Here is a 26,454-nt window from a genome sequence, read left to right on the forward strand (position 1 = left end):
TAAATATTTTATTGATATCTTTTATAAGCTTATGCACATATCCTGGAAACATATTAAAAATGAATAAGCAGTGTTGAGGTAAAAGTTCATAATGTGGCTAGATAGAAAGTGACATGTTAGTCCTCCCTTAGGTTTGATGTTTGTTTAAATGCCAAAAAGAGTGAATGCTCTTGTGACAGGGCGGAGCTGATCCGGACTGATTTCCCATGCCTGCCTGCCTCTGACATAACAAAACCTGATGGTCTCATCTGTATCCTGATCCTCTGCCTGACGTCACCCATCTTCTGCCTACCCCTAACTGGTTAGTCCGTTTAGATTTTTGTACGGACTTGTGCAATTATCTGTCCTGCCCTGTATCTGCCGAGTTGTATAATTAAACGTCGTTACCAACTGTTCCTGGTTACCTGTGGTGAGCCGAAGAGATAAGATGAGTCTCAACAATCAGACCGTCCGTGGACAAGAATTGACCAGCATCAGCAACCTTCAACCCGTAAGTATCAGCCTTCTTTATGTAGCATCCGGAGAAACACTTTAGCCTTTTAATGGGGATATTATATACAAAATGTTAATGCTGCTACTCTATGACACCTTAAACTAATTTAAATGATTTCTTTCTGTACTGTTTCTTATTGCTATAACTGGTTTAACATTGAATGTGTAAAGGTAACGTCGATACATTTCAGAGTGTGTATTCTTGAAAAGCCTGAGATCAAATAGACCGTTACCACGGGAAAAAGAGGAAGTTTCTCCGATAAATGTGTAAGATTATTGGAGAAAAACTGGCTTTAACTGATAGATTTCATAAAACTTAACAATCTGGGGTTGGTTTATGAAACGGGAAGACTTCCAAGAATGGGTAGCAAAGGGAGTAAACCAGTTGAAACAGGGGCCCATTGTTGATCTCCTCAAAATATGGCTCTGATAGTGTAAAACATTTACAAGAATGGTGTGATGAATGTGGTTTCCCGGCAGGAGGGTCGTTAAGTACGGCACAGATACGGAAACTAGGCATGATCTCCAATGCTACTTCACACTCATTTACGTCAACACTGATTATTGTACTGTAAATGCTCTTATTCTGTCTAATCTTTATGTTTTTGCTGTGAAGCACTTTGGGCTGCAATTCTTGTATGAAAAGGTGCTATACAAATAAAGCTTATTATTATTAAAATAAGGCAACTGGGTTTGTAAACAAGCCAAACATGTACCAAACATTTATTTTTTATTTTTTACACACAGAATGCAGTCACCATCTGTGTGTCGACAAGAGTCCTCTTCAACATGGAGAAGGAGCAGCAGAGCCTGGAAGACTACATCAAGTATCAGGTGGAGCATGAAATACAGCCTTTCAGCCCCGGTCCCGCCTTCTTCTTTGTCAAGGTCAGAGAAACACACTCGCACACTATCTTACCCACTGCAGTGATATAGCAACGTCTTTTTTTGTAAATTTCTAATCTGCCTTTGTGTTGCCAGGCTCTGGAGGCGGTGAACACTCGACTGAGGGAGCTTTACCCCGAGAGCGAGGAGCTCTTTGATGTTGTGCTCATGACCAACAACCACAGCGAAAAGACAAGACTCATCAATACCATCAATCATCACCGTGAGTTACTAACATGAACCATAAAAACTTGTGCGCCGGGTGTTTCTCCTCATACGCACCACTGGGTTTAGTTATGGTTATAACAATCTAATGTGCACTTATGTTCAATGTTGATACAGAAAGTATTGTGACTGATCTTGTGCTTTTTTTTTCAATGCTGACACAGCACTCGGTGGGGTAAATCCACACTCACTGGTACTGGAAATGACAAAAATACTATGAGATCATAGTGCGTCACAACAGTTTAGAGTCTGCATTTTATTACAAAAGAAAGTGCCAGACAGGCATCTCCTGATAAATGTTCCACATCACAGCAGATTTATTTTATCCATCTCACAGCAAATATGACAAGTTATAATAGATATTATACTGTACTGTATGTTTACAGTGTTTTTGTTAGATGTAGTTGAGCGATTGAGAAACTGTAACTTAAAAGTATCTGATCAACAACAGAAATCAAACTTATATTTAACATTTCTGAGGTGAAGAGTCATCAGTCTCTACATTGCTAAATCAAATCAAATTTATTTGTATAGCCCAATATCACAAATTATACATTTGTCTCAGTGTGCTTTACAGACTGTACAGGTTACGACATCCTCTGTCCTTAGACCCTCGCATCGCACAAGGAAAAACTTCCCAAAATTAAAGGGGGAAAATGGAAGAAACCTCAGGGAGAGCAACTGAGGAGGGATCCCTCTCCCAGGACGGACAGAAATGCAATAGATGTCGTGTGCACAGGATAAACAACATAGTACAAATACAACATTTGACAGAAATGATGTTGTGTTGGAAAAAAAGAAATAGAAAGTATGGATGAATCCAGGAAAATGTCAATAAGGCTTCCCGGTGTCCAGCAGGACCAGGTCAGCAGGCGCTGTCACGATTCATGATCCTGACGTAAACTTTATCAGTGGCAACCTGCCACATGAGAGACAGACACTCCGGGGATGATACCCCAGATGGTGAGTTAGTAACATACATTTACATAAATGCATACAGATAGAGAGGGAGAAGAAGAGAGGGAGGGGAGGAGAGAGGAAGAGAAGGAAGAGAGCAGGGAGGTGTCCCCCGGCAGTCTAAGCCTATAGCAGCATAACTAGGGGCTGATCCAGGGCAAACCTGAGCCAGCCCTAACTATAAGCTTTATCAAAAAGGAAAGTCTTTAGCCTACTCTTAAATGTGGAGAGTGTGTCTGCCTCCCGAACACAAACTGGAAGCTGGTTCCACTGGAGAGGAGCTTGATAGCTGAAGGCTCTGGCTCCCATTGTACTCTTAGAGACTCTAGGAACCACAAGTAACCCTGCAGTCTGGGAGCGTAATGCTCTAGTTGGTTTATAAGGTACTATGAGATCTTTAAGATATGCTGGAGCCTGACCATTAATTGTTTTGTAAGTCAGGAGAAGGATTTTGAATTCTATTCTGTATTTTACCGGGAGCCAGTGCAGTGCAGCTAATACAGGAGTAATATGATCCCGTTTCCTTGTTCTTGTCAATACACGTGCCGCTGCATTTTGGATCAACTGAAGAGTCTTAAGCGACTTTTTGGGACAACCTGATAACAATGAGTTGCAGTAATCCAGCCTTGAAGTAACAAATGCATGGACTAGTTTTTCTGCATCATTTTGAGACAGAATGTGTCTTATTTTTGCAATGTTACGTAGATGAAAGAAGGCAGTCCTTGAGATTTGTTTTATGTGGGAGTTAAACGACAGATCTTGATCAAAGATGACGCCAAGAGTTTACAGTGGTGCTGGAGGCCAAGTTAATGCCATCCAGAGCTTCTATGTCATTAGAAAATGCGTTTCAGAGGCGTTTAGGGCCAAGTATAATAACTTCAGTTTTGTCTGTGTTTAAAATCAAAAAGTTGCTAGACATCCAAGTTTTTATGTCCTTAAGGCATGCTTGAAGTTTAGCCAATTGATTGGTTTCATCTGGTTTAATTGATAGATTGATATAATTGGGTATCATCCACACAACAATGAAAGTTTATAGAGTGGTTCCTTATAATATTGCCCAAAGGAGGCATATATAAGGTGAATAGAATCGGTCCAAGTACAGAACCCTGCGGAACTCCAAGACTGACTTTGGCTGTCATGGAGGATTTATCGTTAACAAGTACAAATTGAGATCGCTCAGATAAATAGGACTTGAACCAGCTTAGTGCGGTTCCTTTTATGCCAACACAATGTTCCAGTCTCTGTAGTAGAATGTCCTGATCAACAGTGTCGAAAGCAGCACTGAGGTCTAACAAGACAAGAACAGAGACAAGTCCTTTGTCTGACGCCAATAGAAGGTCATTGGTAACTTTCACCAGTGCCGTCTCTGTGCTATGATGAACTCTAAATCCAGATTGAAAAACCTCAAATAAACTATTATTATGTAAAAAATCACACAACTCTTTTGCGACTGCTTTCTCAAGGATTTTAGCGAGAAAGGGAAGGTTAGATATCGGCCTATAGTTGGCTAAAACCTCTGGATCAAGACTAGGCTTTTTAAGAAGTGCTTTTATTACAGCTACATTAAAGGATTGTGGTACGTAGCCAGATAATAGAGACAGGTTGATCATATTTAATAACGAGGTGTTAATTAAGGGTAAAACTTCTTTAAACAGCTTACCAGTTTAGTTCTGACAAGTCCTTCAAAAGATAAAATTACTTCTTAAGTGCATTTATTTTTAGCTCCAGTTGAAAAGCTTGTCATCTTAAAGCTGCACCAGTTAACATTATATAACAATGGATCAAGTGTAAAATGAAAGGTGTCGCTCATACGTCGGCCAAAGACTCATCAGTGTGAGTTACTAACATGAACCAGAAAAAAACTTAAGGCTGGTGTTTATCCTTGTCACAGGGAGTGCTTGGAACCAAATGCAGCACACGGGAAACCAGGAACAGTTGGTAACAACGTTAAATTGTACAATTCGACAGGACAGATAATCAGCACAAGTCTGTACAAAAATCCAAATAGACTAACCAATAAGGTATAGGCAGAAGATGGGTAAACGGTCAGGCAGTATATGCAACAGGAAATCAGTCCGGACCAGCGTGCTGGAAAGTCTTACATTAGTCCAAGTACAATCTGGTAAAGAGTGGAAGAGCAGGTGAGGCTTAAGTACTGGCTTAATTGAACATGAGATGCAGCTGGAGCCCAGGTGAGCTGATGAGGTGGAGTGGAGGCGTGGTTGGTGGAAAACTACAGAGGCGCGGCAGGTATAGAGAGAAGCAGACTGACACTTTCAGATTCTTCTTTAACCACAATGTGTAGAATTTCTATGTGAATTATCTTTTAAATTAGTACGTTCTCATTTGCTGTATTTTATGATTATACCACTTGGGGGTGCCAATGTGGAATTTGTTTAACGTGGCTTCTTATTAATAAAGAGTCATGGGTTTCTCACTTTCCAATAATCTATCATATCCGCTGAACAAAGATCAATGAGGCTAATAACATCGGGTTACAATCTACCCTTTTCAACGTCCACCTGTTATCACATGACCAAAGTTCCATTCTTAGATCAGGTGTTGACACCTCAGCTGGTTCTGCTCACTAAAGGTAGGCAGCAGGATACTTTCGAAAGCTTTGGAAAAAGCTAAAAAGGGATACATTTTACCACAGAAATATTTTTAGCACAGAAATAATAAAATAAAACTTGATTCAGCTTCAGTTGTTCTTACTGGAATATATGTTTATTACAACATAAATCTGACGTGAGAAAAGATATTGGTACAGCTTGTTTTTTTCATTCTTGATATAGCTTCAAATATTGTCCTGCTGAGTGGGTTGCTTGCTTTCAGGATCAATAACTACTGTATGTGTCATCGCACATCCTGGATCCTTACAAGGCTGCCAAAGCACAGCGCTGACATACATGGTTTAAGCCAAGCGGAAAAGTCTCAGGCCCTTTCATGTCACTCCGAGTCTTCTCTTCATTTCCTCGGCTCTGTCTCCTAAAGCCACACGCCACCTGCGATCAGTATTTGATGACAGTGATCAGCTATGAATGTAAAAATAGGAAGTTATGCCCACGATTTGTTTGATTCTTGCATATCTTCAATTAAATGCACATCAGCTGTTCCCATATCTTTTGATTCCTCCTCTCTGCAGAGTTGTTCATCAAGCGCTTCTGTATGACCGAGGGAAACAGTCCCATAGGCTACTTGAAGGCCTACCACACTAACCTGTACCTGTCTGCTGATCCAGTCAAGGTTCGAGAAGCTCTGGAAGAAGGTACACATTAGTGAGAAGCTGTGTAGCACTGTCCTGAATGCATTATAAACAGACTCATAAAGCATTATAATCTGCTTATAACACTGTATAGTCATAGTTATGAGCACTCGTAAATATTCATAAACTTTATAACAATAACACAAAATTTACTAATTAGGTCAAACATCATATACTTCATAATTGCTGGTCACTCACTGACAAATGCTTTATTATTTATAAGTCCGTTCTAATGCGTGGGCTTCATAGGAAGCTGTAATACTAGACTATCATTATCAGTATCAGTATGTAGTACATTCAATGAAATGCTGGTTTACTATAACTTAGGTCTTATTTTGATGCTTTTGACGATCATTTCTATCACTTGTGATACAATTGTACAGACAGAAGACATTTCTGAGGTTGGAAACATGGTGACATGTGTACAAAAACAACAACCCGAAAGAGCAAGAATCAAGCGGTCAGACTATCACACAGGCTGCTACCAAGACAGATTATCACAAGAAATTCAATTGGAGGTTAAACTGAAAGTGAGCACACCTAAAAAGTCGGCAACAGTCTGTAATTGAGCATGAGTGCAACTACATTAAGTCCAGGAGGTCAAAGACGAACACAGAGTTTGGTCTGTAAACTTGGTTGATCATTTGACCAAATGTGGCTAATGTCGGGGTTTGTATTAAAACCTGCCTGACCGCTCACTTCTTGTTTCCATCTGACTTGTTTGTTTGAACTTGGTAATGACAAAGTTATTATACCAATAGGAATGATAGCTACTACTATGAAAGTAAGTTATTAAAAAGCAGCTGGTAAACTCTGCATATAGAAAGTTACAAACTTTGGCTTTCAGGTCAGATTCTACTTTAAGTAGATTTGTAGATTTGTATGTGTAATGAGCTCATGGGGTGTGGAGATCGAAGAGGCCATCTTTCTTTCAGGGTCATCCAAGGGCCCCATGCTTGAGAAGATCAGGCCGCACATTTTCTTTGATGACCAGATGACTCATGTGAAGGGGGCACTGGAAATGGGGACAGTAGCGTGCCACGTGCCCAATGTGGCCTACACTTATTGCTTTCAGCAGCTGAGGATGTTATAACTGTTTAAAACTATGAAACAATGTCCTGAAAATGGGTTGAGAATGTAACACAGCCCAGTTGATGCAATATGCCTTGTATATTATGTAATGATTGATTTCTTTCATTAGCAGTTAATGACATCTCAGCTCTATTTTATCCATTGGATCCTTTATAAACTATTCATAAGTTGTAACTAATGGCTTAATACGATTGTTTGGGGGGCAGCTTGTATGACCGTGTACCTTGTGGAAAAGGGCTGCAGAGGATCGAGATCAAAATCCATTTATTAACCACTTAATGATTTACTAACTTAACTGCATTGTTACTAAATAGACGGGATAAACACCAGCCAAAGGGATAATTCACAACCTGCTCACCTACATTTGTTCTTATTCATGGATTATTACTGTTCTACACAGCATTAGTAAATCATTCTTTCACCATTAATGAAGCCATTTGTTACAACTTGTAAAGACTTTATGAAGATCGTCTTATTAGAATGTGGCACTCAATATCAGTAGGACAATGACCTCACATACATCAACCTCCTGTATTATTTCTATATTCAAACTACGTCCGTAAACATTATATATCCCTTTAGAAAGAGATAAAAAAAAAGCCTGTAACATGTAAAAAAACAAAAACAATATTAGTTTAGAAACATGAAGTGATTTCATATCATCTTTGATAAACATGGAGAATGCAGCTGGAAGTGCTAACTTCAGTAGAAGCTGCACATCTGCACTGGAGACAAGTAATCAGTAACTTTAAGCATCTTCATTTGGATTTATACAGTTTTATCACTTTACTGCTCGTCTGTGTGTTGGAGAGTTTTTAAAACTGGTGCCTTTTTTGTCAAAGCTGCATGTTGTTGGTTTATGTATGTTGTACTTGTGGTTGTTTGAACAATGTCTTTTAAGATTGCAAGTTGGTGAAATCGTAATTTAGATTACTTTTCATTTATTTTATATTATTTCTTGTTCAAGACAATAATGATACATTTGTACATTCAGCACTTATTGACATGCAATGTGTATCATTTTTATTTCTGCTGATTTTCCCTAAAGTGCAAAAGGTTCTGTGTCTCTTGTTGTTGCCTGTCTGTATTATTTAGTCTTTTAGGTGTGTTGTTATTGCTACGGTTGCTCTACTGTTCTGTGTATGAGTGTGAAGCAAGTTGGTGTTGAATAAGAAACTTGTTCAGATGTGGAATCTGGGCCAAATGAGTACTGTGGACTGGTATACAATCAAGTTTGTTTCAGTAAAAAGGTTTAAAAAGAGAAAGGCACTATTTCCTTTATTCTCCTGCCTCTAAAAAGTGGTTATTTATTGGATCGCAGAGCTGAAAGTTTAAACTTTTCACTCGGTTAAGAAGTATAACTAAAAAGCAAGAGCTAAGACGAGACGATGGTGGCTTAAATAATTCTTCCTGTTCACAGCAGGGGGAGACAGACACCAACCTACGGACTACATCCTCAACATCAAATGAAGAGCAGTCAGTCATTATCACATCTTGTGAGGTTGTGTGTCTTTCTGCGTGAATGTCTGGACACATCACGACTGCTGGGATCATATCTTAAGATGGTCTCTTGTTTAACTTATGTTTTTGCAACAATCAATGTAATATTGTATATTGATATTTCTAACAAATGTAGTATTCCTCACAATTTCAATGAATGCCCCATAGTGACCTGTCTCTTGTCACACTATTACAAGTCCTTACACTTATATCTAATCCCCCCTTTGTCCCCATTTACTTCAAGTATCCAAGTGAAAGTAAAAATGTTGGTCGTAGGTTTCAGTTCCTCAGAAATTATTCTTGTAGTTGTTGTGATAGTCATAGGGAAAATATGTTTGCATCCACGCCCAAACATAAGCAGGTTATTAACACTTTCCTTTGAGCTCAGTTAAGTCTCACCTCAGACACAGACGCTCACTCCCAAATGATGGAACAACTTTGTAAGTATAATTTTCTTTGACGAAACCGCTTCTTCTTATTAGTCAGAAATATATTTTGGCAGCTCAGTGGGACTAACATGTTTGTTTTCCTTTTGTGTTTAATCAACAGGTGAGGCCTTCTTTAATGCCACCGGTAAGACCCATTGGAATCACACACATTTTAAACATGTTAACCTTTAAATCTCAAAGTCCCTCAGGTGTACTCTTATCATTGGAGAGTTTCTTCTGCCATGTTTTCTCCCAGGAGGTGTAGCGACCAAGATCCTGACTCCCGAGATTGTGAAAGACATGGGTTACGACTCAATGGAAGCACTACTACACGACATTTATGCATTATGCTCCCTTAGGTTCGATGTTTGTTTAAATGCCAAAAAGAGTGAATGCTCTTGTGACAGGGCGGAGCCAATATACAGGACTGTCTCAGAAAATTAGAATATTGTGATAAAGTTCTTTATTTTCTGTAATGCAATTAAAAAAACAAAAATGTCATGCATTCTGGATTCATTACAAATCAACTGAAATATTGCAAGCCTTTTATTATTTTAATATTGCTGATTAAGAAAACTCAAAAATCTTATCTCTAAATATTAGAATATCATGAAAAAGTATACTAGTAGGGTGTTCAACGAATCACTTGAATCGTCTAATTAACTCGAAACACCTGCAAGGGTTTCCTGAGCCTTGAAAAACACTCAGCTTGGTTCAGTAAACTAAATCACAAGTATGGGGAAGACTGCTGATCTGACTGCTGTCCAGAGGACCATCATTGACACCCTCCATCAGGAGGGTAAGACACAAAAAGAAATTTCTCAAAGAGCAAGCTGTGCACAGAGTGCAGTTTCAAAGCACATCCATAAAAAGTCTGTTGGAAGGGGGAAATGTGGCAGGAAACGCTGCACAACCAAGAGAGATGACCGCAGCCTTAACAGCATTGTGAAGAAGAGTCGCTTCCAGAATTTGGGGGAGCTTCAAAGACAGTGGACTGAAGCTGGAGTCCAGGTATCAAAAGCCACTGTTCACAGACGTGTCCGGGAAATGGGCTACAATAGCCGTATTCCCATGGTCAAGCCACTTCTGAACTCAAGACAACGGAAGAAGCGTCTGACTTGGGCTATGGAAAAGAAGCACTGGACAGTTGCAGAGTGGTCCAAAGTCCTCTTTTCAGACGAAAGCAAGTTTTGTATTTCATTTGGAAGTCAAGGCGCCAGAGTCTGGAGAAAGGCTGGAGAGGAGCAAAATCCAAGTTGCTTGAAATCCAGTGTGAAGTTCCCACAGTCAGCGATGGTTTGGGGAGCCATGTCAGCTGCTGGTGTTGGTCCACTGTGTTTCATCAAGCCCAGAGTAAATGCAGCTGTGTACCAAGAGATTTTAGAGCACTACATGCTTCCGTCTGCTGAAAAGCTCTATGGAGATGAGGAATTCATTTTCCAGCATGATCTGGCACCTGCCCACAGTGCCAAAACCATCAGTAACTGGTGTACTGACCATGGCATTACTGTCCTCGATTGGCCTGCCAATTCCCCTGACCTGAACCCCATAGAGAATATGTGGAGTATTGTGAAGAAGAAGCTGAAAGACACCAGACCCAACAATGCTAATGAGCTAAAGGCCGCTATTGAAGCATCCTGGGCATCCATAACACCTCAGCAATGCCACAGGCTGATTGCCTCCATGCCACGCCGCATTGATGCAGTAATCCGTGCAAAAGGATTCCCAACCAAGTACTGAGTGCATTAATGGACATTTTCAAATGTTTGATTTTGTTTTGCTGTTATAAATCTTTTTTTTTACTTGGTCTGAGGAACTATTCTAATTTTTTGAGATAGGATTTTTGAGTTTTCTTAAGCTGTAAACCATAATCAGCAATATTAAAATAATAAAAGGCTTGCAATATTTCAGTTGATTTGTAATGAATCCAGAATGCATGACACTTTTGTTTTTTTAATTGCATTACAGAAAATAAAGAACTTTATCACAATATTCTAATTTTCTGAGACAGTCCTGTAAGTCAAATAAATACAAATTACAAAAAGTCAAAACAAGAATTAAAAGAACTAAAAAAGGCCAACATCACCAGAGTTATAAGAGCCCGAGAACACTATTAAAAAAGGTTACACAGGTTCTTTAAAATCAGGGGTGAGCACAGTTAGAAGTACAATTAGGTGCTTTATGAAATGGGTTTTATTATCATCAAAACATTATTTTTTTAAACCACAAGAGCTCAAACGTGCTTAAATGTCTTTTAAATGATAAAAGCACAGCAAAACACACCCAATACAAAATCAAAAACAGGAAAGATAAATAATTAAAACATGTATAAATCCCCCATTTATTAAACCTGTCAATGAACATAATTTATCTTTTTAAGACAACTACAAATCAGATTTTCTGTACTGAAAATAAATTTGATAACATTCAAATATAATTTAGTTTTCATGTGTAGGACACACACTCAGCTTAAAGCAATATCTTTCAAGAAGGAAGTTGCAGCTCAATGTGAATAAAGATTTTTTGTTTTCTGTTTGCGTGTCTTTAACAGGTCAAATCTTCTTTATAGATGCATTTAAGACACATTGCGCAACACGTTTTAAACATGTTAACCTTTAAATATCAAAATCTAGTTGTACTGTCATCATTAGAGACGATGTTTCTTCTGCTTTCATTTTTCCAGGAACTGTAAGGGGTTTGTTCCTGGTTCCTATTATTCTGAACTTCTTAGGTTTCACCGCAGTTGGAATAGTAGCAGGCTCCATTGCTGCTAAACTGATGTCGTTTTTTGCAATTCTTTATGGAGGAGGCGTTCCAGCAGGAGGTCTGGTGGCAATCTTGCAGTCATTGGGTAAACTGAATTTATATATTTTTATCTTAATAAACGTCTGTCTCCAGCCATACAAATATCTGGAAAAGTGAAACTGTTTATAGTAAAGAGGTGCAGCCTAGGTGTAAAAGTTAAAAGTGAGGCTCAGACGTGTGTGTATATATATATATATGCATACAGTATATATACAGTATATATATATATATAAATAAAGTTTCAATGATTACATTCATGAATGAATTTAATATAATATGTGCTGATAATCATGGATGGAGGAAACATTGGTAGTGTCTTCAAGTTTCAGTTTGTGGGAGGATTTGCATCAAAAGAGAGAAAAGAATAGAGAACAACTTTCAATCCCCTTCAGATATACTGAAGTCTTTTAGACTGTGAAATAAAGGTTTTGAACAGTCAAGTGTAACTGATGACATGTTGGGAATCTTAAGTGACATGTGATCTCTCTGCAGGTATGGCAGGTTTCACAGCGATCGCCAAAGCATTTGCAGGTGGTGTTGGAGGAGCGGCAGCATGGCTGCTGTCAGAAATTTGTAAGACAACCGGAACCCAAACATTCATTAAAGTATGAATTATGAGAAATTATACTGTTATAACGAGATAAAAAGTCTAAAAATGACAATTCTCATCTTGTCATTAACTATTTCAATAAGCCAAAAGCTTGTTTTATAAATGTGGAAGATGCAGCCTGGTGTCATTTTCACGATGTTCATTAGCTCTGATGAATCTTTGTTCTGCCACCATTTAACTGAATCTTTGTTCAATAAGATGAAGCTTCTGTGCTCTTGGAATACTTTGATCTTTGTTATGCTGTTTAATTCCAAACCAAAATAAAATGCATGCAAAATAGAGGAATTTGTCATTATTGTTGTTGTTGTTGTTGTTGTTGTTGTTGTTGTTACCATGGTAGTTGTTGCCATTTTAATGACGCAATTTCAAACATTTTACTGGAGTAAATTTGACAAGACTAAGAGTCACAGCGGTGCTTTGAGCTGAACATCAGCCTGCTAACATGCTCACAATGACAATGCTAACATGCTGAAGTTGAGCAGGTATAATGTTTAATCACCTAGCATGCTAATATGATCTAATTAGCACTAAAACAAAGTACAGCTGAGGCTGTTGGGATTGTCATTAGTTTGGATATATGAGAAGCTAGGGGACCTCCAAAGTCATCACAATTCATCCAACAGTAATCGAGACATTTCACTAAAAACTAAAATGTCAACCTCATGGTGGCGCTATCAGGGAGCCACACATCTTCTGGGGAACATGAATCTGTATAAAGTGTGACCATCTGCATCTTTTCTAACATATGGTTATCCTGCCGCAGCGCTGTGAGTTATGTTCATAAACATCTATTGTGCACTTGTTATGTTCAATGTCGATACAGAAACTATTGTGACTCTGATTTTTGTTCAGCAGAGCAAAAGGTTTGGGCAGCGTATGAGTGTTAAAGCTTTTGTTTCCAACGCTGACACAGCACTCGGTGGGGTAAGTTCGGTGGGGTACTATGAGGTCATAGTGCGTCACAACAGTTTAGGGTCTGCATTTTACAACATAAGAAAGTGCAAGACAGGCATCTCCTGATTATTTGGTCCATCTCACAGCAAATATGACAAGAGTTATATTATATATTATATAGGGTGGTGATGGCGTAGTGATCTAGTGGCACGCTTTCCAAACGAAACACTAGAAGGTCGGGAGTTCAATACCAGGCTCCCACCATTGTACCCCTGAGCAAGGTACTTAACCCTGAGTTGCTCCAGGAAGACTGTCCCTGTAGTTAGTTCAATGTAAGTCGCTCTGGATAAGAGCGTCTGCTAAATGACCTGTAATGTAATGTATTATTATACTGTACTGTATATTAGATGAGTTTATTACAGTCATTAGTAGAGACTGTCAGCCTGCCTCACGTCATTCAATTAATCCAAAATGTAAAATGTGCAACACCTTTCCTGAAAGTAAAGTTAACTTTTTTTTAATATATTAATTCTAGGAGAGACAATAATCATATGCATTAGTTCATTACAACAAGGGTAAGAAGATAACGTGTGCTACATGTTAATGTTCTTTTATACAACACTTTGGTGCTCTTTGTTTTCTGCAGCACTTTGGTCATCTTATACTGTGTCTAAAAGTGCTCTAGAAAGAAACTTCACTTACTTCCTGTATGATGGGGTTAAAGTACTTTACAGTGTTTCTGTTATATGTAGTTGAGCGACTGAGAAAAACTGTAACCTAAAAGTATCTGATCAATAACAGAAAACAAACTTTGCATATTTAACATTTCAGAGGTGATAAGTCGTCAGTCCCTACGTTGCTAAACCAGTTTAGATCGACTTCTTAATTGCATTTATTTTTAGCTTGAGTTGAAAAGCTAGTTACCTTAAAGCTGCACCAGTTAACATCATTATATAACAATGAAGTGATTGTGTAAATGCAAGGTGTCGCTCTATAAAGTTCCCTCCAGCTGTATCAAACGTGTCACCCCTGATGATCGCCTTGTATTCATCCAACTGATTTTATCTCACACTCAATGGACTAACATGAAGTGCATTTGTTGTTATGTGCTGGGTTTTTGTCTACCTGCTCAGGGACAACGGATGCTAATTTGTTTCTAGCTAACTATGGTGCAATTACTTTTAATTTTGTGCTGTCCCTGCAAGAATAAACAATAAATAAATAAATATGAATGCTGCTTTATTATCTATTGGACATTATGAAGAATGGAAATATTTATAGACAACACACTGACCCAGCATCTTTTTATAGGAGACAAGTTTATTGAACACAACAGTAAGTGATCAGATGTAAGTTGCAGTCGCCTCCTTCATTTGGCAAAAGTAAAAACATTGTTCCTTCATTGATTTCTCAGATGAGGATTGCAGTCAGCCAACCCAACGCTGCTCCTCCACTGGCCACCGCTGCAGTGGCAACTGCTGGCAGACCAGCTGCAGCTAAAGCAAGAATACACAGGTTTATATAAAAGTATGGAGAAGCTGAGAAAGTTCTCAAGCCACAAAACTAAAATATTCTACACAGTAGTATTGTTGTATTCTACCTAACACTGTAGTGTGATGCCAAAACTACACATCTCTATTATGGAAATGTGAAATTAAGATACAACAGTAAAAACCACAAGATTACAATTAATTTAAAGATCAAGTAATCCTGATTACCTGCTGCCTGAAAAAGAGGCACTGTACTTCCGGCTGCCACTGCTCCTCCGTTAGCCACTGCAGCAGCAGACATCATGCCGGCAGCCCAGGAGCCTGCAGCTATTCCAGCTGAGGTGAAACCTACAACACCCAGAACAACAGGAGCTGCTGCAACAGCACCGACTGCAACACAGCAGAGGAAACTTTGTTGTTAACGACAGTGTGCTAATTAGTTCTCCGCTTAAAAATGGATCATGCGCGATAACTAGAATTAATAGAATGGAATTTAGCTAAATGGCTTGTCTACGTTAAAGTGTGTTAAAATAAGATGAAAAAGACACAGTTGGTCCATAAAGGCTGTACAAAGTCTTACCTGCTCCTCCTCCAATCAACGCAGCAGTCACTGAAACACGAGATGAACATTAAAATCAACATTTACAGTTAATTTGCTATGGCTACTATCATTATTATTATTTTTTGTGAGAAAAGCATATGAGTAAAAGTATCAGCATTTTCAAATAAATGTAACAGATACTCACAGAGACCCATCTCTTGTCTGTAGAAGTAGTGTACTGATGAGCCTTGTGTTGGGCTTGGGCTGGTTTTATACAGGCACGAGGGTTGGGTATCTTTCTCCTGAGAAACGAAACTATCGACTCTGAATAAAAGAGGGCGTCACAGATTCATTGTGTCCATTTATCCCACATAAAACTCAAGTACATATAATTTCTGAAGATGTCATGACTATATTTAGTCAAGACAGGAACAATAAAGATTTGCTGAACCAGCTTAGTTCTGCCTGCTCCTTCAAACCAGCATTCAGGACAAACTTTCATCTTGAAGTCTCTGAAGAAAATATGTTTTGGCCAGAAGGTCGTGGCGGATCTTATCAAGTTCAAAGTAATTAGTACAATATTCAGTATTTATACTTAAAGATCATAATAGTGTTATTCCAGCATGGACCTGAAGCTACTTTGAGGATATAATGTCTTCACCATTTATATTCATGTATACTAAGAGTTTATTGCAAATAAAACAGGGAGAATTAAATCAGATCTGCTATTTGAGTCAAGGCATATCTCATGGTCCTGCAATCACCTGAATGTAATACTGTGGACTGTGGACCTGCTATGTGAAATGTATCATTGTCAGCAAAGCTTCCTCAGTCCAAAGTCCCTTTATATTGTGTTTGGGGGAAATAAAAGTGAATCTGTTCACAGAAAGTTAAAGATGGTCAACATCTAATTCATTTCCCGTTCAAGTTGTCAGGAATGCAGGTGAACCTATCCAAAGACGAGCATCATAACAGACACGGCTGCAGTGGCGTATTATTAACAACCTTTTGATTATGTGTTTGTTGTACATTGATTCAACCCATGGCAGTGTAGAGCCAAGGTTTTTTGGGGACATGTTGACAATGCGCTGGTCTTTGTATGTTGAAGTTGTGGTTGGTTGAACAATGTATTTTAAAATTGCAAGTTGGTGGAATTTAAATATTTTACTTTACATTTATTTTGTATTTATTTTTGATCAATACAATAATGATACATTTGAACTTTCAGCACTTATTGACATGCATTGTGTATCATTTTTATTTCCACTGATTTTCTTGTTGCCTGTCTGTATTATTTAGTCTTTTAGGTGTGTTGTTATTGCTACTGTTGCTCTACTGTTCTGTGTATGAGTGTGAAGCAAGTGTTGAATAAGAAACTTGCTCAGATGTGGAATCTGGGCCAAATGAGTACTGTGGACTGGTATACAATCAAGTTTGTTTCAGTAAAAAGGTTTAAAAAGAGAAAGGCACTATTTCCTTTATTCTCCTGCCTCTAAAAAGTGGTTATTTATTGGATCGCAGAGCTGAAAGTTTCAACTTTTCACTCGATTAAGAATTATAATTAAAAAGCAAGACGAGACGATGGTGGCTTAAATAATTGTTTTTTTGCAACAATCAATGTAATATTGCAAATTGATATTTCTAACAAATGCAGTATTCCTCACAATTTCAACGAATGCCCCATAGTGACCTGTCTCGTCACACTATTACAAGTCCTTACACTTATATCTGATTGCCCTGATTGACCCCATTTACTTCAAGTATCCAAGTGAAAGTGAAAATGTTGGTCGTAGGCTTCAGTTCCTCAGAAATGATTATTCTAGTTGTTGTACACTATAGTGATAAGGAAAATATGTTTCTATCCACGCCCTCAGGTGCACTCTTATCCTTGGAGAGTTTCTTCTGTCATGTTCTTTCCCAGGAGGTGCAGCGACCACGATCCTGACTCCTGATATGGTGAAAGACATGGGTTTCGACTCAATGGAAGCTTTTATGCTGCAATCTTGATGTCATTGCATAACCTAAATATTTTATTGATATCTTTTATAAGCTTATGCACATATCCTGGAAACATATTAAAAATGAATAAGCAGTGTTGAGGTAAAAGTTCATAATGTGGCTAGATAGAAAGTGACATGTTAGTCCTCCCTTAGGTTTGATGTTTGTTTAAATGCCAAAAAGAGTGAATGCTCTTGTGACAGGGCGGAGCTGATCCGGACTGATTTCCCATGCCTGCCTGCCTCTGACATAACAAAACCTGATGGTCTCATCTGTATCCTGATCCTCTGCCTGACGTCACCCATCTTCTGCCTACCCCTAACTGGTTAGTCCGTTTAGATTTTTGTACGGACTTGTGCAATTATCTGTCCTGCCCTGTATCTGCCGAGTTGTATAATTAAACGTCGTTACCAACTGTTCCTGGTTACCTGTGGTGAGCCGAAGAGATAAGATGAGTCTCAACAATCAGACCGTCCGTGGACAAGAATTGACCAGCATCAGCAACCTTCAACCCGTAAGTATCAGCCTTCTTTATGTAGCATCCGGAGAAACACTTTAGCCTTTTAATGGGGATATTATATACAAAATGTTAATGCTGCTACTCTATGACACCTTAAACTAATTTAAATGATTTCTTTCTGTACTGTGTCTTATTGCTATAACTGGTTTAACATTGAATGTGTAAAGGTAACGTCGATACATTTCAGAGTGTGTATTCTTGAAAAGCCTGAGATCAAATAGACCGTTACCACGGGAAAAAGAGGAAGTTTCTCCGATAAATGTGTAAGATTATTGGAGAAAAACTGGCTTTAACTGATAGATTTCATAAAACTTAACAATCTGGGGTTGGTTTATGAAATGGGAAGACTTCCAAGGATGGGTAGCAAAGGGAGTAAACCAGTTGAAACAGGGGCCCATTGTTAATCTCATACTTCAAAATATGGCTCTGATAGTGTAAAACATTTACAAGAATGGTGTGATGAATGTGGTTTCCCGGCAGGAGGGTCGTTAAGTACGGCACAGATACGGAAACTAGGCATGATCTCCAATGCTACTTCACACTCATTTACGTCAACACTGATTATTGTACTGTAAATGCTCTTATTCTGTCTAATCTTTATGTTTTTGCTGTGAAGCACTTTGGGCTGCAATTCTTGTATGAAAAGGTGCTATACAAATAAAGCTTATTATTATTAAAATAAGGCAACTGGGTTTGTAAACAAGCCAAACATGTAAATGAGTGTTTTTTTTTGTTTTGTTTTTTACACACAGAATGCAGTCACCATCTGTGTGTCGGCAAGAGTCCTCTTCAACATGGAGAAGGAGCAGCAGATCTACGAGCAGCAGGGCCTGGAAGACTACATCAAGTATCAGGTGGAGCATGAAACAGAGCCTTTCAGCCCCGGTCCCGCCTTCTCCTTTGTCAAGGTCAGAGAAACACACTTGCACACTATCTTACCCACTGCAGTGATATAGTAACGTCTTTTTTTGTAAATTTCTAATCTGCGTTTGTGTTGCCAGGCTCTGGAGGCGGTGAACACTCGACTGAGGGTGCTTTACCCCAAGAGCGAGGAGCTCTTTGATGTTGTGCTCATGACCAACAACCACAGCGAAAAGACAAGACTCATCAATACCATCAAGCATCACCGTGAGTTACTAACATGAACCATAAAAACTTGTGCGGCGGGTGTTTCTCCTCATACGCACCACTGGGTTTAGTTATGGTCATAACAATCTAATGTGCACTTATGTTCAACGTCGATACAGAAAGTATTGTGACTGATCTTGTGCTTTTTTTTCAACGCTGACACAGCACTCGGTGGGGTAAATCCACACTCACTGGTACTGGAAATGACAAAAATACTATGAGATCATAGTGCGTCACAACAGTTTAGAGTCTGCATTTTATTACAAAAGAAAGTGCCAGACAGGCATCTCCTGATAAATGTTCCACATCACAGCAGATTTATTTTATCCATTTCACAGCAAATATGACAAGTTATAATAGATATTATACTGTACTGTATGTTTACAGTGTTTCTGTTAGATGTAGTTGAGCGATTGAGAAACTGTAACCTAAAAGTATCTGATCAACAACAGAAATCAAACTTATATTTAACATTTCTGAGGTGAAGAGTCATCAGTCCCTACGTTTCTAAATCAAATCAAATCAAATTTATTTGTATAGCCCAATATCACAAATTATACATTTGTCTCAGTGTGCTTTACAGACTGTACAGGTTACGACATCCTCTGTCCTTAGACCCTCGCATCGCACAAGGAAAAACTTCCCAAAATTAAAGGGGGAAAAATGGAAGAAACCTCAGGGAGAGCAACTGAGGAGGGATCCCTCTCCCAGGACGGACAGACGTGCAATATATGTCGTGTGTGCAGGATAAACAACATAGTACAAATACAACATTTGAAAGAAATTATGTTGTGTTGGAAAAAAAAAATAGAAAGTATGGATGAATCCAGGAAAATGTCAATAAGGCTTCCCGGTGTCCAGCAGGACCAGGTCAGCAGGCGCTGTCACGATTCATGATCCTGACGTAAACTTTATCAGTGGCAACCTGCCACATGAGAGACAGACACTCCGGGGATGATACCCCAGATGGTGAGTTAGTAACATACATTTACATAAATGCATACAGATAGAGAGGGAGAAGAAGAGAGGGAGGGGAGGAGAGAGGAAGAGAAGGAAGAGAGCAGGGAGGTGTCCCCCGGCAGTCTAAGTCTATAGCAGCATAACTAGGGGCTGATCCAGGGCAAACCTGAGCCAGCCCTAACTATAAGCTTTATCAAAAAGGAAATTCTTTAGCCTACTCTTAAATGTGGAGAGTGTGTCTGCCTCCCGAACACAAACTGGAAGCTGGTTCCACTGGAGAGGAGCTTGATAGCTGAAGGCTCTGGCTCCCATTGTACTCTTAGAGACTCTAGGAACCACAAGTAACCCTGCAGTCTGGGAGCGTAATGCTCTAGTTGGTTTATAAGGTACTATGAGATCTTTAAGATATGCTGGAGCCTGACCATTAATTGATTTGTAAGTCAGGAGAAGGATTTTGAATTCTATTCTGTATTTTACCGGGAGCCAGTGCAGAGCAGCTAATACAGGAGTAATATGATCCCGTTTCCTTGTTCTTGTCAATACACGTGCCGCTGCATTTTGGATCAACTGAAGAGTCTTAAGCGACTTTTTGGGACAACCTGATAACAATGAGTTGCAGTAATCCAGCCTTGAAGTAACAAATGCATGGACTAGTTTTTCTGCATCATTTTGAGACAGCATGTGTCTTATTATTGCAATGTTACGTAGATGAAAGAAGGCAGTCCTTGAGATTTGTTTTATGTGGGAGTTAAACGACAGATCTTGATCAAAGATGACGCCAAGATTCCTTACAGTGGTGCTGGAGGCCAAGTTAATGCCATCCAGAGCTTCTATGTCATTAGAAAATGCGTTTCAGAGGCGTTTGGGGCCAAGTATAATAACTTCAGTTTTGTCTGTTTAAAATCAAAAAGTTGCTAGACATCCAAGTTTTTATGTCCTTAAGGCATGCTTGAAGTTTAGCCAATTGATTGGTTTCATCTGGTTTAATTGATAGATTGATATAATTGGGTATCATCCGCATAACAATGAAAGTTTATAGAGTGGTTCCTTATAATATTGCCCAAAGGAAGCATATATAAGGTGAATAGAATCGGTCCAAGTACAGAACCCTGCGGAACTCCAAGACTGACTTTGGCTGTCATGGAGGATTTATCGTTAACAAGTACAAATTGAGATCGCTCAGATAAATAGGACTTGAACCAGCTTAGTGCGGTTCCTTTTATGCCAACACAATGTTCCAGTCTCTGTAGTAGAATGTCATGATCAACAGTGTCGAAAGCAGCACTGAGGTCTAACAAGACAAGAACAGAGACAAGTCCTTTGTCTGATGCCAATAGAAGGTCATTGGTAACTTTCACCAGTGCCGTCTCTGTGCTATGATGAACTCTAAATCCAGATTGAAAAACCTCAAATAAACTATTATGTAAAAAATCACACAACTCTTTTGCGACTGCTTTCTCAAGGATTTTAGCGAGAAAGGGTAGGTTAGATATCGGCCTATAGTTGGCTAAAACCTCTGGATCAAGACTAGGCTTTTTAAGAAGTGCTTTTATTACAGCTACATTAAAGGATTGTGGTACGTAGCCAGATAATAGAGACAGGTTGATCATATTTAATAACGAGGTGTTAATTAAGGGTAAAACTTCTTTAAACAGCTTACCAGTTTAGTTCTGACAAGTCCTTCAAAAGATAAAATTACTTCTTAAGTGCATTTATTTTTAGCTCCAGTTGAAAAGCTTGTCATCTTAAAGCTGCACCAGTTAACATTATATAACAATGGATCAAGTGTAAAATGAAAGGTGTCGCTCATACGTCGGCCAAAGACTCATCAGTGTGAGTTACTAACATGAACCAAAAAAAACTTAAGGCTGGTGTTTATCCTTGTCACAGGGAGTGCTTGGAACCAAATGCAGCACACGGGAAACCAGGAACAGTTGGTAACAACGTTAAATTGTACAATTCGACAGGACAGATAATCAGCACAAGTCTGTACAAAAATCCAAATAGACTAACCAATAAGGTATAGGCAGAAGATGGGTAAACGGTCAGGCAGTATATGCAACAGGAAATCAGTCCGGACCAGCGTGCTGGAAAGTCTTGCATTAGTCCAAGTACAATCTGGTAAAGAGTGGAAGAGCAGGTGAGGCTTAAGTACTGGCTTAATTGAACATGAGATGCAGCTGGAGCCCAGGTGAGCTGATGAGGTGGAGTGGAGGCGTGGTTGGTGGAAAACTACAGAGGCGCGGCAGGGTATAGAGAGAAGCAGACTGACACTTTCAGATTCTTCTTTAACCACAATGTGTAGAATTTCTATGTGAATTATCTTTTAAAGTAGTACGTTCTCATTTGCTGTATTTTATGATTATACCACTTGGGGGTGCCAATGTGGAATTTGTTTAACGTGGCTTCTTATTAATAAAGAGTCATGGGTTTCTCACTTTCCAATAATCTATCATATCCGCTGAACAAAGATCAATGAGGCTAATAACATCGGGTTACAATCTACCCTTTTCAACGTCCACCTGTTATCACATGACCAAAGTTCCATTCTTAGATCAGGTGTTGACACCTGAGCTGGTTCTGCTCACTAAAGGTAGGCAGCGGGATACTTTCGAAAGCTTTGGAAAAAGCTAAAAAGGGATACATTTTACCACAGAAATATTTTTAGCACAGAAATAATAAAATAAAACTTGATTCAGCGTCTGTTGTTCTTACTGGAATATATGTTTATTACAACATAAATCTGACGTGAGAAAAGATATTGGTACAGCTTGTTTTTTTCATTCTTGATATAGCTTCAAATATTGTCCTGCTGAGTGGGTTTTTTTGCTTTCAGGATCAATAACTACTGTATGTGTCATCGCACATCCTGGCTCCTTACAGGGCTGCCAAAGCACAGCGCTGACATACATGGTTTAAGCCAAGTGGAAAAGTCTCAGGCCCTTTCATGTCACTCCGAGCCTTCTCTTCATTTCCTCGGCTCTGTCTCCTAAAGCCACACGCCACCTGCGATCAGTATTTGATGACAGTGATCAGCTATGAATGTAAAAATAGGAAGTTATGCCCACGATTTGTTTGATTCTTGCATATCTTCAATTAAATGCACATCAGCTGTCCCCATATCTTTTGATTCCTCCTCTCTGCAGAGTTGTTCATCGAGCACTTATGTATGACCGGGGGAAACAGTCCCATAGGCTACTTGAAGGCCTGCCACACTAACCTGTACCTGTCTGCTGATCCAGTCAAGGTTCGAGAAGCTCTGGAAGAAGGTACACATTACTGAGAAGCTGTGTAGCACTGTCCTGAATGCATTATAAACAGACTCATAAAGCATCATAATCTGCTTATAACACTGTATAGTCATAGTTATGAGCACTCGTAAATATTCATAAAGCTTTATAACAATAAACACAAAAATTACTAATTAGGTCAAACATCATATACTTCATAATTGCTGGTCACTCACTGACAAATGCTTTATTATTTATAAGTCCGTTCTAATGCGTGGGCTTCATAGGAAGCTGTAATACTAGACTACAGAAGCAAAAGGTAGTGTCTCCGCTACACGCTAAGATGTATTCATACACACCTGTTCCTCATCAACACTCTCAGGTATAGCAGCAGCCACCATGTTCACCCCAGAGAAGATGACTAAAGTGTCGGAGACCCAGCTGCGTGTCGCCTTCGATGGTGACGCTGTGCTCTTCTCTGATGAGTCTGAGCGCATTTACAAGGCCCATGGACTGGAAAAGTTCTTTGAGCACGAGAAGGCGCACGAGAACAAGCCTCTGGGCCATGTACAGTATACTCAATAGAGACTATTATCAGTATCAGTATGTAGTACATTCAATGAAATGCTGGTTTACTATAACTTAGGTCTTATTTTGATGCTTTTGACGATCATTTCTATCACTTGTGATACAATTGTACAGACAGAAGACATTTCTGAGTTTGGAAACATGGTGACATGTCTACAAAAACAACAACCTGAAAGAACAAGAATCAAGCGGTCAGACTATCACACAGGCTGCTACCAAGACAGATTATCACAAGAAATTCAATTGGAGGTTAAACTGAAAGTGAGCACACCTAAAAAGTCGGCAACAGTCTGTAATTGAGCATGAGTGCAACTACATGAAGTCCAGGAGGTCAAAGACGAACACAGAGTTTGGTCTGTAAACTTGGTTGATCATTTGACCAAATGTGGCTAATGTCGGGGTTTGTATTAAAACCTGCCTGACCGCTCACTTCTTGTTCCCATCTGACTTGTTTGTTTGAACTTGGTAATGACAAAGTTATCATACCAATAGGAATGATAGCTACTACTATGAAAGTAAGTTATTAAAAAGCAGCTGGTAAACTCTGCATATAGAAAGTTACGAACTTTGGCTTTCAGGCCAGATTCTACTTTAAGTAGATTTGTATGTGTAATGAGCCTCAGATAAATGTAGACACTGCCAAATAGAGACTGTGGACTAAGTGTATTCCTTCTTCTTTGTGCAGGGACCATTGAAAGGTTTCCTGGAGGCTTTAGGAATGCTGCAGAAGAAGTTTTATGGCAAAGGCCAGCGCATGGACTGCCCCATCCGGACCTACTTGGTGACTGCTCGCGACGCAGGCAGTGCTGGTTACAGAGCCCTAAATACTCTGTGCTCATGGGGTGTGGAGATCGATGAGGCCCTCTTTCTTTCAGGGTCATCCAAGGGCCCCATGCTTGAGAAGATCAGGCCACACATTTTCTTTGATGACCAGATGACTCATGTGAATGGGGCACTGGAAATGGGGACAGTAGCTTGCCACGTGCCCAATGTGGCCTATAACCCTTTAGAAAGAGATTTTAAAAAAAAGCCCATCAAAAGAAAGTATATCTGAAGTCAAGCAGAACCAAATATCAGAAATAAAACATGTTACATTCTAAACAATATTAGTTTAGAAACATGAAGTGATTTCATATCATCTTTAATAAACAGGGAGAATGCAGCTGGAATTGCTAACTTCAGTAGAAGCTGCACATCTGCTCTGGAGACAAGTAATCAGTCACTTTAAGCATCTTCATTTGGATTTATGACAGTTTTATCACTTTACTGCTCGTCTGTGTGCAAACAACATTTTTAATAATTAGGTCAAACATTATATACTTCATAATTGCTGCTCACTTTGATGTTTGTTTAAATGTCAAAAAGAGTGAATACTCTTGTGACAGGGCGGAGCCAATATAAGTCAAATTAATACTTTGTTAAAATTACAAAAAGTCAAAAGTAGAATTAAAATAACTAAAAAAGGCCTACATCACCACCTAGAGTTATAAGAGCCCAAGAACACTATTAAAAAAGATTACACAGGTTCTTTAAAATCAGGGGTGAGCACAGTTAGAAATACAATTAGATGCTTTATGAAATGGGTTTTATTATTATCAAAACATTATTTTTTTTAAACCACAAGAGCTCAAACGTGCTTAAATGTCTTTTAAATGAGAAAAGCACAGCAAAACACACCCAATACAAAATCAAAAATCGGAAAGATAATTAAATATGTGATTATAATTAAAACATGTATAAATCCCCCATTTATTAAACCTGTCACACTCTTACTGAACATAATTAACCTTTTTAAGACAACTACAAATCAGGTTTCTGTACTGTAATACATTTGATAACATTCAAATAATTTAGTTTTCATGTGTAGGACACACACTCAACATCTTTCAAGGAGGAAGAAATGTGATCTCTCTGCAGGTATGGCAGGTTTCACATTGATCGCCAAAAGATTTGCAGGTGGTGTTGGACAAGCAGAAGCATGGCTGCTGTCAGAAATTTGTAAGAAAACCGGAACCCAAACTTAAATCATGAATTATAAGAAAGTATACTGTTATAACGAGATAAAAAGTCTAAAAATGCCAATTCTCATCTTGTCATTAACTATTTCAATAAGCCAAAAGCTTGTTTTATAAATGTGGAAGATGCAGCCTGGTGTCATTTTCACGATGTTCATTAGCTCTGATGAATCTTTGTTCTGCCACCATTTAACTGAAGCTGTGTAGCACTGTCCTGAAAGCATTATAAACTCAGAAAGCATTATAATCTGCTTATAATTTAGTTTTCATGTGTAGGACACACACTCAGCTGAAAGCAACATCTTTCAAGGAGGAAGTTGCAGCTCAGTGTGAATGAACAGTCAAGTGAACAGTCAACTGTTGACATGTTGGGAATCGTAAGTGAAATGTGATCTCACTGCAGGTGTGGCTGGTTTCACAGCGACCGCCAATAGATTTGCGGTGGTGTTGGAGCAGTGGTGGCATGGCTGCTGTCGAACATTTGTAAACAAACCGGAACCCAGTAAAGATTTACAGCATGGATATGCGACACTCCTTACCAAATGAAGACAACTACAAATCATATTTATCTGTACTGTAATAAATGTCAATAACCAAAATGTAATTGCGGAGGCCACACAGATTGAAACTTAAAGCATGAATTATAAGAAAGTATACTGTTAAATACTGACATAGAAAGTCTAAAAATGCCAATTCTCATCTTGTCATTAACTATTTCAATAAGCCAAAAGCTTGTTTTATAAATGTGGAAGATGCAGCCTGGTGTCATTTTCACGATGTTCATTAGCTCTGATGAATCTTTGTTCTGCCACCATTTAACTGAATCTGAAG

General features: G+C 38.9%; 3 protein-coding genes across 3 annotated transcripts; 2 read left to right on the top strand and 1 right to left on the bottom strand.

The window, feature by feature from the left end:
- The first annotated feature begins 8,622 nt into the window (after positions 1-8,622).
- LOC115027513 (interferon alpha-inducible protein 27-like protein 1) lies at positions 8,623-12,411 on the top strand. Its single transcript, XM_029460884.1, has 4 exons — positions 8,623-8,856; positions 8,966-8,989; positions 11,528-11,695; positions 12,142-12,411. Exons 1-4 carry the CDS (start codon positions 8,841-8,843, stop codon positions 12,258-12,260), a joined length of 327 nt encoding a protein of 108 aa, XP_029316744.1. The 5' UTR covers positions 8,623-8,840; the 3' UTR covers positions 12,261-12,411.
- A 2,042-nt stretch (positions 12,412-14,453) lies between these two features.
- On the bottom strand, positions 14,454-15,432 carry LOC115027516 (interferon alpha-inducible protein 27-like protein 2A). The gene is made up of 4 exons (XM_029460887.1): positions 15,390-15,432; positions 15,224-15,253; positions 14,872-15,033; positions 14,454-14,649 (listed from the first exon to the last, which is right to left on the bottom strand). The coding sequence occupies exons 1-4, from the start codon at positions 15,397-15,399 to the stop codon at positions 14,564-14,566; spliced, it is 288 nt and encodes a 95-aa protein (XP_029316747.1). The 5' UTR covers positions 15,400-15,432; the 3' UTR covers positions 14,454-14,563.
- A 1,427-nt stretch (positions 15,433-16,859) lies between these two features.
- LOC115027723 (cytosolic 5'-nucleotidase 1A-like) lies at positions 16,860-26,232 on the top strand. Its single transcript, XM_029461200.1, has 7 exons — positions 16,860-16,869; positions 17,024-17,058; positions 18,455-18,610; positions 18,704-18,830; positions 22,937-23,059; positions 23,403-23,587; positions 24,294-26,232. Exons 1-7 carry the CDS (start codon positions 16,860-16,862, stop codon positions 24,660-24,662), a joined length of 1,005 nt encoding a protein of 334 aa, XP_029317060.1. The 3' UTR covers positions 24,663-26,232.
- The last annotated feature ends 222 nt before the right edge of the window (positions 26,233-26,454 follow it).

This window comes from Cottoperca gobio, chromosome 22 (genome assembly GCF_900634415.1).
Source record: "Cottoperca gobio chromosome 22, fCotGob3.1, whole genome shotgun sequence".
NCBI lineage: Eukaryota > Metazoa > Chordata > Actinopteri > Perciformes > Bovichtidae > Cottoperca > Cottoperca gobio.

Excerpts from the sequence above, each read along its gene's own strand:
- LOC115027513 (XM_029460884.1), top strand. Across the intron at positions 8,990-11,527 it reads GGCCTTCTTTAATGCCACCG|GAACTGTAAGGGGTTTGTTC; the intron begins GTAAGACCCATT and ends TCATTTTTCCAG. Across the intron at positions 11,696-12,141 it reads GGCAATCTTGCAGTCATTGG|GTATGGCAGGTTTCACAGCG; the intron begins GTAAACTGAATT and ends ATCTCTCTGCAG.
- LOC115027516 (XM_029460887.1), bottom strand. Across the intron at positions 15,034-15,223 it reads GTTGATTGGAGGAGGAGCAG|TCGGTGCTGTTGCAGCAGCT; the intron begins GTAAGACTTTGT and ends GCTGTGTTGCAG. Across the intron at positions 14,650-14,871 it reads GCCTCTTTTTCAGGCAGCAG|CTGCAGCTGGTCTGCCAGCA; the intron begins GTAATCAGGATT and ends TTCTTGCTTTAG.
- LOC115027723 (XM_029461200.1), top strand. Across the intron at positions 18,611-18,703 it reads CCGCCTTCTCCTTTGTCAAG|GCTCTGGAGGCGGTGAACAC; the intron begins GTCAGAGAAACA and ends TTGTGTTGCCAG. Across the intron at positions 18,831-22,936 it reads CAATACCATCAAGCATCACC|AGTTGTTCATCGAGCACTTA; the intron begins GTGAGTTACTAA and ends TCCTCTCTGCAG.